Here is a 12,346-nt window from a genome sequence, read left to right as displayed (position 1 = left end):
AGAGCCAAACGCGAAGCTTCGGAAGCAATGCGCTCAAAGATGTCGTTGACAAATGAGTTCATGATGCTCATAGCTTTGCTTGAAACTCCGACATCTGGGTGAACTTGTTTCAAAACATTGTAGATGTAAATAGCATAACTTTCCTTTCTCTTTCTCTTGCGTTTCTTTTCACCAGTTCCACCAATCTTTCCTCCTTTTTTGCCGGCTCTTTTTTCACCTTTCTTGGCTACTTTAGGTGCCTGTTTTCCTCCTTTAGCTGCTGCGTCAGACATGGTTAAAAATTTTTGCTACTTAACTTGTAAATAAGCATTAAACTGCAAGTCAAAACTTTTTGTTTATAAGTAAAAAAATCGGATCGAATTCGATCCGAAAACGCCGATACGCAATTTAATTGGTTAAAAAAAAAATCTTTTGTTTAATACTTAATTATGATTGGTTAAAAAAACATGATTTCGATCCTATTTTTATGATGAAAAAACGAGTAAAGTTTATTTCGTTAACACTTACGTTAAATATTCGTACGTTTTTGTATTAACTTACAAATCAAATCGCAGTTATGTCTGGACGTGGAAAAGGTGGAAAAGCTAAGGCTAAAGCCAAGACAAGATCCTCAAGAGCTGGACTTCAATTTCCAGTCGGTAGAGTGCATAGATTCCTTCGTAGAGGGCACTATGCTAACCGAATTGGATCTGGAGCACCAGTTTACTTAGCAGCCGTCTTGGAATATTTATCTGCTGAGATATTGGAGTTGGCTGGTAACGCAGCAAGAGACAACAAAAAAGCTAGGATTATTCCAAGACATTTACAATTGGCTGTTCGTAATGATGAAGAATTAAACAAACTTTTGAGCGGTGTAACCATTGCAGCTGGTGGTGTTTTGCCAAACATTCAAGCTGTCTTACTCCCAAAGAAGAACGACAAAGGACAGAAGAAGTAAACCGCTACACTCAGAAAACAACGGCTATTTTTATAGCCACACATCTTTAAAAAAACATTGTTTTTTTCACAAAACTATAACCTTAAAGTCTAATAGATAATCCATGCATACGCCTTGTCCTAAGTAACTCAAAGAAATTAAATAAAAAAATTTGATCACAACGTCAAAATAAATTGCACGTATTTGCCCCTACTAATGTCTACGGCCATACCACGATGAACACACCCGTTCTCGTCTGATCACGGAAGTTAAGCATCGTCGGGCCGGGATAGTACTTGGATGGGGGACCGCCTGGGAACTCCCGGTGTCGTAGGCTTTTCATTTTCATTTGTTGCCTTTTCATTTCAATGGTGCTGTGATATATTTCTTGTTATAACAATTAAGGAACGTGGCGGTTGTTGAAAGTGTTTCCTATGACATTTTCCTACGACATTTTCAGGTGATAGTACGAGAAAAAAGAGCTTTCAAATGCATACAAACTCGATCTATTGCCGATCATCCAATAACCCTGACGGAATGGCAAATAAAATAAAATTCCGCCGCCTTCCGAGGACTTATATCGCAATCACGTTTCGTAACAGCCAAGCGAGGTTTTACCTTAGCGTTTAAGTCACCACCGACATTTGGCCGCGCAACTTTTCTAAGCTCATTCATTTTGACTTAAGGAGGGGGCGAGCGCGGACGCAGGCCCCCACTACCAGAAATTGTACGGTCGAGTTACTGACGTTTGCAGTAATCGCAGAGGTCAGCCCAAGCGTAGTGCAATGCAAGAGCCTCACTCTGGAAGAAAACCCTCATTGATCAGTCTTTACTTCCCCGTCAGGTAAGTATGAGTTGGAACTGCACCGTAGCATGAGGGTACCCTTCAAAGTTTGTTAATGCTTGTGGCTTGAGTGTGTTATAAACTGCCGTGTCGCGGGGCATAGGCTGTATTCTCCCCCAGTGTACGCGTTTTGTTCCCGCCGTAGACTATGCAGAGTGCCGTCGGAAAGAGGACTGCTATTATTCTTTTATTGCTTATGTGGGCCGCCATCGGTAATAGTGCAACACCAAGGCAACCCGTGGTCACGGCGTGAATGAATCCACCTCCATGACCCAAGGCCAAAAATCAGATTAATATACTGACCATTCAGAGAATGGCCTACCAGATATTAAACTGATAAGAACAGATACTACACTTGATCTTAGCCATTAGGCCGAGAAGCGATAAAGAACAAGCGTTGCCATGATAGGCATCGTCCACACACCGTAACTGCTTGTGGAGCATGTCACGTTACTGTAAAGCTTACAACTGTCACCGCGTACGGATGGACGGCGACATAGTAAAAATCACGGCTGTTGATTTAGCCGTAGGATGGAGAGCGACTGTAGCGAGTGGATGGTAACTTACATGAATGCTAACAAAGGCGACGATACTAAGTGCGTGATATTACTTTCCAATATGACTGCGTACATTCCGTTTATCAACGCATTACGCCAGAACGTGCGCGCGCGTTACACAGTAGACCATGCAGCCGAAATGCGACAGTGCGACCCTGCCAGGAGTCGAACCTGGAATCCCCTGATTCGTAGTCAGATGCCTTATCCATTGGGCCACAGGGCGATGCTTATGACTTCGCCCCATCGTTATTTTGGCTTGCGCATTCGTTTTACTTACGACAGAATTCTTCGTGTTTGTAGCCATGAAAGAAAGGGACTTCTGTGAGTGAATTTTTTTACTGTGGTCTAATAAAAAAGTCGAAACGCAGTGCCCAATATATGAATTGCTCCTAATAGCCGGAAACAGGCCGTGTCGATGATGTAGGCCGACATACGCAACGCAAACCAAAGAACGCTTTATGAAAATCCTAACACGGGCGCGGAAGAAGCCCAAATTAACAGAGTAGATGTAATGCTGAAGACCTCAAACTCCAGCAGCTTCTCTTTCAGACTATTGCGTCGTGCTACAAATAAAAATTAACATGCTTTCGCATAGTCGCGGCTCCCAAAACGGACATTATACGATGTACAGAAACACACATTTCTGTTTTCGCGCCAAATCAATTCCCGGGAGTGGTACTTTTACGTCCGCATACTTCGCACCGTCTTAAATTATATCTCATTTACACGGTAATGTTTAGTATACTTCTACTGTGATAACAAGCATCGTTTATCGTTGGATTGTTGTAAGAAAACATTAAAAATGAGTGAAGCAGCTTCTCCAAAGAAAATCGCACCCAAGAAGAAACCTGCTGCAAAGAAGACAGCTGATCACCCTAAATATGTGGACATGATCAAGGCTGCTATCGCTACCCTAAAGGAACGCGGTGGTTCATCTCGCCAAGCTATTACAAAATATATTCATGCAAATTACAAAGTTGCTGAAAACTCAGATCATCATCTGAAAATGGCTCTTAAACGAGGAGTAACATCAGGCGATTTGATTCAAACTAAAGGCACTGGTGCTTCTGGATCATTCAAGCTAGGTCAGGTAAAAAAAGAAAAACCTAAGAAAAAGGCCGCAGCAAAAAAGCCAACGGCAAAGAAGCCTACTGCAAAGAAAAGTACACCAAAAAAGAAGCCAGCAAAGAAGAGCACGCCAAAGAAAGCAGCAAAGAAGCCTGCCACAAAGAAAGCCTCGGCTAAGAAACCAGCAGCTAAGAAACCCACAAAGAAGCCTGTTGCTAAAAAACCTGCAGCAAAGAAGGTCAAAAAGACTCCCAAAAAGGCAGCAAAGAAGACCGCAAAAAAATAATTTGTGTGTATCTGGCTATTACATTAACAAACGGCTATTTTTATAGCCACACATTTACAAAAAAACATTATCTTGGTACAAAGTTAAACTTGTTTAAGTCACTTAAACAGTTAAAAAAGAGTAATTTTAAGATTAGATTCCCTAAGTTTAAGTATTTTCGTTTTTAAATTTCTTATTTTCTTGCTTTTACTTTTCTTGCCCTTCATATTTTTAACATTGTCAAACTTTATGTAGCATAAAATTTTTATGTAGCATAAAATTTAAACAGAAAGCAGAACAAAGTTTGATATAAAAAGCTAGCCGTAATATTTTTTATGGATGTGTGGCTATAAAAATAGCCGTTTTTTGTTTGGTAAGATGCTTAGGCACGTTCCCCACGAATTCTTCTTGCCAACTGGATGTCTTTAGGCATGATTGTAACTCGTTTTGCGTGAATGGCACACAAGTTAGTATCCTCGAACAAGCCAACAAGGTACGCTTCAGAAGCCTCTTGCAGAGCCATAACGGCTGTGCTCTGGAATCGCAGATCTGTTTTGAAGTCCTGAGCAATTTCTCGCACAAGACGCTGGAAAGGCAACTTGCGGATCAAGAGCTCGGTTGACTTCTGGTATCTTCTGATTTCTCTGAGAGCAACTGTACCAGGTCTGTAACGATGTGGTTTTTTCACTCCTCCAGTAGCTGGTGCGCTTTTCCTCGCAGCTTTAGTGGCGAGTTGTTTTCGTGGAGCCTTTCCTCCAGTAGATTTACGTGCAGTTTGCTTTGTACGAGCCATATTTTAAGAAGTCGATGTAGTACGGATACACAAGACGGTCTAAAATGCACTATCGCGCCAAAGTTTTATTTCTCATATTGATTGACAGCTAAGGTTCAAAACAAACCATTTGATTGGTGCTAAGAAAGTAATTTCTGATTGGCTGCATAATGACATTACGCTCATTACTTTAACATTTTTATAAAATCTGTGTTTTTTGGCTACGGGAAAACGGCTGTATCTTCTGATACACAAAAGCTTTTGACTTTTTTTTTTTTTAGTAAGTAGCAGAAGGTTTGGCGAATTCCAACGATGCCAAATTTATTGCCTTACTGAAACATTAAGACCACGAATTTTTAAAAAAACTACAGTTTTACTTAAAAAAATGTACAAAATGTTCGGAACATTTTGTAATGACGCAACTCTATTGGTTAATTAGGGTGTTTCCACGAGCAGTAGGTAATTTTATGGCCTCTTTTTAAAGCTGTCTGAATTCTGTTAACTCAAACGTTGTTTTTGTACTCGTTCTGTACGCAACTATATCAATATGTCTGGACGCGGAAAAGGAGGTAAAGGATTGGGAAAAGGAGGTGCTAAACGTCACCGAAAAATTCTTCGTGATAACATTCAGGGAATCACAAAACCTGCTATTCGACGTCTTGCTCGACGAGGTGGTGTCAAACGTATCTCTGGCCTTATCTATGAGGAAACCAGAGGTGTACTGAAGGTTTTCTTAGAGAATGTTATTCGTGATGCTGTAACCTACACAGAGCACGCTAAACGCAAGACCGTTACCGCTATGGATGTTGTTTATGCCTTAAAACGTCAAGGAAGAACTCTTTACGGATTCGGAGGTTAAGCGTTGTCATTGCTCAACAAAAACGGCTATTTTTATAGCCACAAATCTTTTAAAACATTACTTTGTGCACGCTTCCAAATTACACAATGTGTAAAGTCTTGTCACAGTTACATTTATTGCTATACGATACTATGTCATATATGACACAAAAAAAATTTAGAAATACTTTGTAGGGTTAATTTGCCTGGGAGTGTTTCCGTGAAAAGCTGGGTTAAGTTAAATGTAAGCAATAACATGGATCAATGTACTTGTCTTTTCTGCAAGTACAGCTAATAATACGTATGAAAAGTGAAGCTAATCCACACACACACATGGGGAAGTATTTTAAATGTAGGCTAGTGTTCTTAAGCACATTATTTAGAAGTTTTATTAACTTCGGTTAACTTGTAGTGACGCCAAGTAAATGTTTTTTTAAAGATGTGTGGTCTTAAAAAAGACCGTTTGTGTTTGGTAGACGTTGGTTTACTTGCTGCTTGTGTATTTTGTGACGGCTTTTGTTCCTTCACTGACTGCGTGTTTTGCAAGTTCTCCAGGCAAGAGAAGACGTACTGCGGTTTGAATTTCACGAGAAGAGATGGTCGACTTTTTGTTTTGAAGAGCCAAACGCGAAGCTTCGGAAGCAATGCGCTCAAAGATGTCGTTGACAAATGAGTTCATGATGCTCATAGCTTTGCTTGAAACTCCGACATCTGGGTGAACTTGTTTCAAAACATTGTAGATGTAAATAGCATAACTTTCCTTTCTCTTTCTCTTGCGTTTCTTTTCACCAGTTCCACCAATCTTTCCTCCTTTTTTGCCGGCTCTTTTTTCACCTTTCTTGGCTACTTTAGGTGCCTGTTTTCCTCCTTTAGCTGCTGCGTCAGACATGGGGAAGTATTTTAAATGTAGGCTAGTGTTCTTAAGCACATTATTTAGAAGTTTTATTAACTTCGGTTAACTTGTAGTGACGCCAAGTAAATGTTTTTTTAAAGATGTGTGGTCTTAAAAAAGACCGTTTGTGTTTGGTAGACGTTGGTTTACTTGCTGCTTGTGTATTTTGTGACGGCTTTTGTTCCTTCACTGACTGCGTGTTTTGCAAGTTCTCCAGGCAAGAGAAGACGTACTGCGGTTTGAATTTCACGAGAAGAGATGGTCGACTTTTTGTTTTGAAGAGCCAAACGCGAAGCTTCGGAAGCAATGCGCTCAAAGATGTCGTTGACAAATGAGTTCATGATGCTCATAGCTTTGCTTGAAACTCCGACATCTGGGTGAACTTGTTTCAAAACATTGTAGATGTAAATAGCATAACTTTCCTTTCTCTTTCTCTTGCGTTTCTTTTCACCAGTTCCACCAATCTTTCCTCCTTTTTTGCCGGCTCTTTTTTCACCTTTCTTGGCTACTTTAGGTGCCTGTTTTCCTCCTTTAGCTGCTGCGTCAGACATGGTTAAAAATTTTTGCTACTTAACTTGTAAATAAGCATTAAACTGCAAGTCAAAACTTTTTGTTTATAAGTAAAAAAATCGGATCGAATTCGATCCGAAAACGCCGATACGCAATTTAATTGGTTAAAAAAAAAATCTTTTGTTTAATACTTAATTATGATTGGTTAAAAAAACATGATTTCGATCCTATTTTTATGATGAAAAAACGAGTAAAGTTTATTTCGTTAACACTTACGTTAAATATTCGTACGTTTTTGTATTAACTTACAAATCAAATCGCAGTTATGTCTGGACGTGGAAAAGGTGGAAAAGCTAAGGCTAAAGCCAAGACAAGATCCTCAAGAGCTGGACTTCAATTTCCAGTCGGTAGAGTGCATAGATTCCTTCGTAGAGGGCACTATGCTAACCGAATTGGATCTGGAGCACCAGTTTACTTAGCAGCCGTCTTGGAATATTTATCTGCTGAGATATTGGAGTTGGCTGGTAACGCAGCAAGAGACAACAAAAAAGCTAGGATTATTCCAAGACATTTACAATTGGCTGTTCGTAATGATGAAGAATTAAACAAACTTTTGAGCGGTGTAACCATTGCAGCTGGTGGTGTTTTGCCAAACATTCAAGCTGTCTTACTCCCAAAGAAGAACGACAAAGGACAGAAGAAGTAAACCGCTACACTCAGAAAACAACGGCTATTTTTATAGCCACACATCTTTAAAAAAACATTGTTTTTTTCACAAAACTATAACCTTAAAGTCTAATAGATAATCCATGCATACGCCTTGTCCTAAGTAACTCAAAGAAATTAAATAAAAAAATTTGATCACAACGTCAAAATAAATTGCACGTATTTGCCCCTACTAATGTCTACGGCCATACCACGATGAACACACCCGTTCTCGTCTGATCACGGAAGTTAAGCATCGTCGGGCCGGGATAGTACTTGGATGGGGGACCGCCTGGGAACTCCCGGTGTCGTAGGCTTTTCATTTTCATTTGTTGCCTTTTCATTTCAATGGTGCTGTGATATATTTCTTGTTATAACAATTAAGGAACGTGGCGGTTGTTGAAAGTGTTTCCTATGACATTTTCCTACGACATTTTCAGGTGATAGTACGAGAAAAAAGAGCTTTCAAATGCATACAAACTCGATCTATTGCCGATCATCCAATAACCCTGACGGAATGGCAAATAAAATAAAATTCCGCCGCCTTCCGAGGACTTATATCGCAATCACGTTTCGTAACAGCCAAGCGAGGTTTTACCTTAGCGTTTAAGTCACCACCGACATTTGGCCGCGCAACTTTTCTAAGCTCATTCATTTTGACTTAAGGAGGGGGCGAGCGCGGACGCAGGCCCCCACTACCAGAAATTGTACGGTCGAGTTACTGACGTTTGCAGTAATCGCAGAGGTCAGCCCAAGCGTAGTGCAATGCAAGAGCCTCACTCTGGAAGAAAACCCTCATTGATCAGTCTTTACTTCCCCGTCAGGTAAGTATGAGTTGGAACTGCACCGTAGCATGAGGGTACCCTTCAAAGTTTGTTAATGCTTGTGGCTTGAGTGTGTTATAAACTGCCGTGTCGCGGGGCATAGGCTGTATTCTCCCCCAGTGTACGCGTTTTGTTCCCGCCGTAGACTATGCAGAGTGCCGTCGGAAAGAGGACTGCTATTATTCTTTTATTGCTTATGTGGGCCGCCATCGGTAATAGTGCAACACCAAGGCAACCCGTGGTCACGGCGTGAATGAATCCACCTCCATGACCCAAGGCCAAAAATCAGATTAATATACTGACCATTCAGAGAATGGCCTACCAGATATTAAACTGATAAGAACAGATACTACACTTGATCTTAGCCATTAGGCCGAGAAGCGATAAAGAACAAGCGTTGCCATGATAGGCATCGTCCACACACCGTAACTGCTTGTGGAGCATGTCACGTTACTGTAAAGCTTACAACTGTCACCGCGTACGGATGGACGGCGACATAGTAAAAATCACGGCTGTTGATTTAGCCGTAGGATGGAGAGCGACTGTAGCGAGTGGATGGTAACTTACATGAATGCTAACAAAGGCGACGATACTAAGTGCGTGATATTACTTTCCAATATGACTGCGTACATTCCGTTTATCAACGCATTACGCCAGAACGTGCGCGCGCGTTACACAGTAGACCATGCAGCCGAAATGCGACAGTGCGACCCTGCCAGGAGTCGAACCTGGAATCCCCTGATTCGTAGTCAGATGCCTTATCCATTGGGCCACAGGGCGATGCTTATGACTTCGCCCCATCGTTATTTTGGCTTGCGCATTCGTTTTACTTACGACAGAATTCTTCGTGTTTGTAGCCATGAAAGAAAGGGACTTCTGTGAGTGAATTTTTTTACTGTGGTCTAATAAAAAAGTCGAAACGCAGTGCCCAATATATGAATTGCTCCTAATAGCCGGAAACAGGCCGTGTCGATGATGTAGGCCGACATACGCAACGCAAACCAAAGAACGCTTTATGAAAATCCTAACACGGGCGCGGAAGAAGCCCAAATTAACAGAGTAGATGTAATGCTGAAGACCTCAAACTCCAGCAGCTTCTCTTTCAGACTATTGCGTCGTGCTACAAATAAAAATTAACATGCTTTCGCATAGTCGCGGCTCCCAAAACGGACATTATACGATGTACAGAAACACACATTTCTGTTTTCGCGCCAAATCAATTCCCGGGAGTGGTACTTTTACGTCCGCATACTTCGCACCGTCTTAAATTATATCTCATTTACACGGTAATGTTTAGTATACTTCTACTGTGATAACAAGCATCGTTTATCGTTGGATTGTTGTAAGAAAACATTAAAAATGAGTGAAGCAGCTTCTCCAAAGAAAATCGCACCCAAGAAGAAACCTGCTGCAAAGAAGACAGCTGATCACCCTAAATATGTGGACATGATCAAGGCTGCTATCGCTACCCTAAAGGAACGCGGTGGTTCATCTCGCCAAGCTATTACAAAATATATTCATGCAAATTACAAAGTTGCTGAAAACTCAGATCATCATCTGAAAATGGCTCTTAAACGAGGAGTAACATCAGGCGATTTGATTCAAACTAAAGGCACTGGTGCTTCTGGATCATTCAAGCTAGGTCAGGTAAAAAAAGAAAAACCTAAGAAAAAGGCCGCAGCAAAAAAGCCAACGGCAAAGAAGCCTACTGCAAAGAAAAGTACACCAAAAAAGAAGCCAGCAAAGAAGAGCACGCCAAAGAAAGCAGCAAAGAAGCCTGCCACAAAGAAAGCCTCGGCTAAGAAACCAGCAGCTAAGAAACCCACAAAGAAGCCTGTTGCTAAAAAACCTGCAGCAAAGAAGGTCAAAAAGACTCCCAAAAAGGCAGCAAAGAAGACCGCAAAAAAATAATTTGTGTGTATCTGGCTATTACATTAACAAACGGCTATTTTTATAGCCACACATTTACAAAAAAACATTATCTTGGTACAAAGTTAAACTTGTTTAAGTCACTTAAACAGTTAAAAAAGAGTAATTTTAAGATTAGATTCCCTAAGTTTAAGTATTTTCGTTTTTAAATTTCTTATTTTCTTGCTTTTACTTTTCTTGCCCTTCATATTTTTAACATTGTCAAACTTTATGTAGCATAAAATTTTTATGTAGCATAAAATTTAAACAGAAAGCAGAACAAAGTTTGATATAAAAAGCTAGCCGTAATATTTTTTATGGATGTGTGGCTATAAAAATAGCCGTTTTTTGTTTGGTAAGATGCTTAGGCACGTTCCCCACGAATTCTTCTTGCCAACTGGATGTCTTTAGGCATGATTGTAACTCGTTTTGCGTGAATGGCACACAAGTTAGTATCCTCGAACAAGCCAACAAGGTACGCTTCAGAAGCCTCTTGCAGAGCCATAACGGCTGTGCTCTGGAATCGCAGATCTGTTTTGAAGTCCTGAGCAATTTCTCGCACAAGACGCTGGAAAGGCAACTTGCGGATCAAGAGCTCGGTTGACTTCTGGTATCTTCTGATTTCTCTGAGAGCAACTGTACCAGGTCTGTAACGATGTGGTTTTTTCACTCCTCCAGTAGCTGGTGCGCTTTTCCTCGCAGCTTTAGTGGCGAGTTGTTTTCGTGGAGCCTTTCCTCCAGTAGATTTACGTGCAGTTTGCTTTGTACGAGCCATATTTTAAGAAGTCGATGTAGTACGGATACACAAGACGGTCTAAAATGCACTATCGCGCCAAAGTTTTATTTCTCATATTGATTGACAGCTAAGGTTCAAAACAAACCATTTGATTGGTGCTAAGAAAGTAATTTCTGATTGGCTGCATAATGACATTACGCTCATTACTTTAACATTTTTATAAAATCTGTGTTTTTTGGCTACGGGAAAACGGCTGTATCTTCTGATACACAAAAGCTTTTGACTTTTTTTTTTTTTAGTAAGTAGCAGAAGGTTTGGCGAATTCCAACGATGCCAAATTTATTGCCTTACTGAAACATTAAGACCACGAATTTTTAAAAAAACTACAGTTTTACTTAAAAAAATGTACAAAATGTTCGGAACATTTTGTAATGACGCAACTCTATTGGTTAATTAGGGTGTTTCCACGAGCAGTAGGTAATTTTATGGCCTCTTTTTAAAGCTGTCTGAATTCTGTTAACTCAAACGTTGTTTTTGTACTCGTTCTGTACGCAACTATATCAATATGTCTGGACGCGGAAAAGGAGGTAAAGGATTGGGAAAAGGAGGTGCTAAACGTCACCGAAAAATTCTTCGTGATAACATTCAGGGAATCACAAAACCTGCTATTCGACGTCTTGCTCGACGAGGTGGTGTCAAACGTATCTCTGGCCTTATCTATGAGGAAACCAGAGGTGTACTGAAGGTTTTCTTAGAGAATGTTATTCGTGATGCTGTAACCTACACAGAGCACGCTAAACGCAAGACCGTTACCGCTATGGATGTTGTTTATGCCTTAAAACGTCAAGGAAGAACTCTTTACGGATTCGGAGGTTAAGCGTTGTCATTGCTCAACAAAAACGGCTATTTTTATAGCCACAAATCTTTTAAAACATTACTTTGTGCACGCTTCCAAATTACACAATGTGTAAAGTCTTGTCACAGTTACATTTATTGCTATACGATACTATGTCATATATGACACAAAAAAAATTTAGAAATACTTTGTAGGGTTAATTTGCCTGGGAGTGTTTCCGTGAAAAGCTGGGTTAAGTTAAATGTAAGCAATAACATGGATCAATGTACTTGTCTTTTCTGCAAGTACAGCTAATAATACGTATGAAAAGTGAAGCTAATCCACACACACACATGGGGAAGTATTTTAAATGTAGGCTAGTGTTCTTAAGCACATTATTTAGAAGTTTTATTAACTTCGGTTAACTTGTAGTGACGCCAAGTAAATGTTTTTTTAAAGATGTGTGGTCTTAAAAAAGACCGTTTGTGTTTGGTAGACGTTGGTTTACTTGCTGCTTGTGTATTTTGTGACGGCTTTTGTTCCTTCACTGACTGCGTGTTTTGCAAGTTCTCCAGGCAAGAGAAGACGTACTGCGGTTTGAATTTCACGAGAAGAGATGGTCGACTTTTTGTTTTGAAGAGCCAAACGCGAAGCTTCGGAAGCAATGCGCTCAAAGA

The 12,346-nt window shown here is 40.4% G+C and overlaps 1 protein-coding gene and 6 non-coding genes across 7 annotated transcripts; 2 read left to right on the top strand and 5 right to left on the bottom strand.

The window, feature by feature from the left end:
- The first annotated feature begins 1,134 nt into the window (after nucleotides 1-1,134).
- On the top strand, nucleotides 1,135-1,253 carry LOC130658194 (5S ribosomal RNA). Its single transcript, XR_008985411.1, has one exon. It is a non-coding gene; the product is annotated as a 5S ribosomal RNA (ribosomal RNA).
- Nucleotides 1,254-1,603: 350 nt separating this feature from the next.
- LOC130660153 (U1 spliceosomal RNA) lies at nucleotides 1,604-1,768 on the bottom strand. Its single transcript, XR_008987354.1, has one exon. It is a non-coding gene; the product is annotated as a U1 spliceosomal RNA (small nuclear RNA).
- Nucleotides 1,769-1,953: 185 nt separating this feature from the next.
- On the bottom strand, nucleotides 1,954-2,145 carry LOC130661200 (U2 spliceosomal RNA). The gene has a single exon (XR_008988393.1). It is a non-coding gene; the product is annotated as a U2 spliceosomal RNA (small nuclear RNA).
- Nucleotides 2,146-5,603: 3,458 nt separating this feature from the next.
- On the bottom strand, nucleotides 5,604-6,148 carry LOC130657370 (histone H2B, gonadal-like). Its single transcript, XM_057460352.1, has one exon. The coding sequence runs from the start codon at nucleotides 6,146-6,148 to the stop codon at nucleotides 5,744-5,746; it is 405 nt and encodes a 134-aa protein (XP_057316335.1). The 3' UTR covers nucleotides 5,604-5,743.
- Nucleotides 6,149-7,564: 1,416 nt separating this feature from the next.
- Nucleotides 7,565-7,683, top strand: LOC130658193 (5S ribosomal RNA). Its single transcript, XR_008985410.1, has one exon. It is a non-coding gene; the product is annotated as a 5S ribosomal RNA (ribosomal RNA).
- A 350-nt stretch (nucleotides 7,684-8,033) lies between these two features.
- Nucleotides 8,034-8,198, bottom strand: LOC130660152 (U1 spliceosomal RNA). The gene has a single exon (XR_008987353.1). It is a non-coding gene; the product is annotated as a U1 spliceosomal RNA (small nuclear RNA).
- Nucleotides 8,199-8,383: 185 nt separating this feature from the next.
- Nucleotides 8,384-8,575, bottom strand: LOC130661199 (U2 spliceosomal RNA). Its single transcript, XR_008988392.1, has one exon. It is a non-coding gene; the product is annotated as a U2 spliceosomal RNA (small nuclear RNA).
- Between the last annotated feature and the right edge of the window lie 3,771 nt (nucleotides 8,576-12,346).

This window comes from Hydractinia symbiolongicarpus, chromosome 9 (assembly GCF_029227915.1).
Source record: "Hydractinia symbiolongicarpus strain clone_291-10 chromosome 9, HSymV2.1, whole genome shotgun sequence".
Taxonomy (NCBI): Eukaryota; Metazoa; Cnidaria; class Hydrozoa; order Anthoathecata; family Hydractiniidae; genus Hydractinia; species Hydractinia symbiolongicarpus.
Note: the sequence above shows the minus strand (reverse complement) of the source record. Positions and strands in the feature narration are given on the sequence as shown.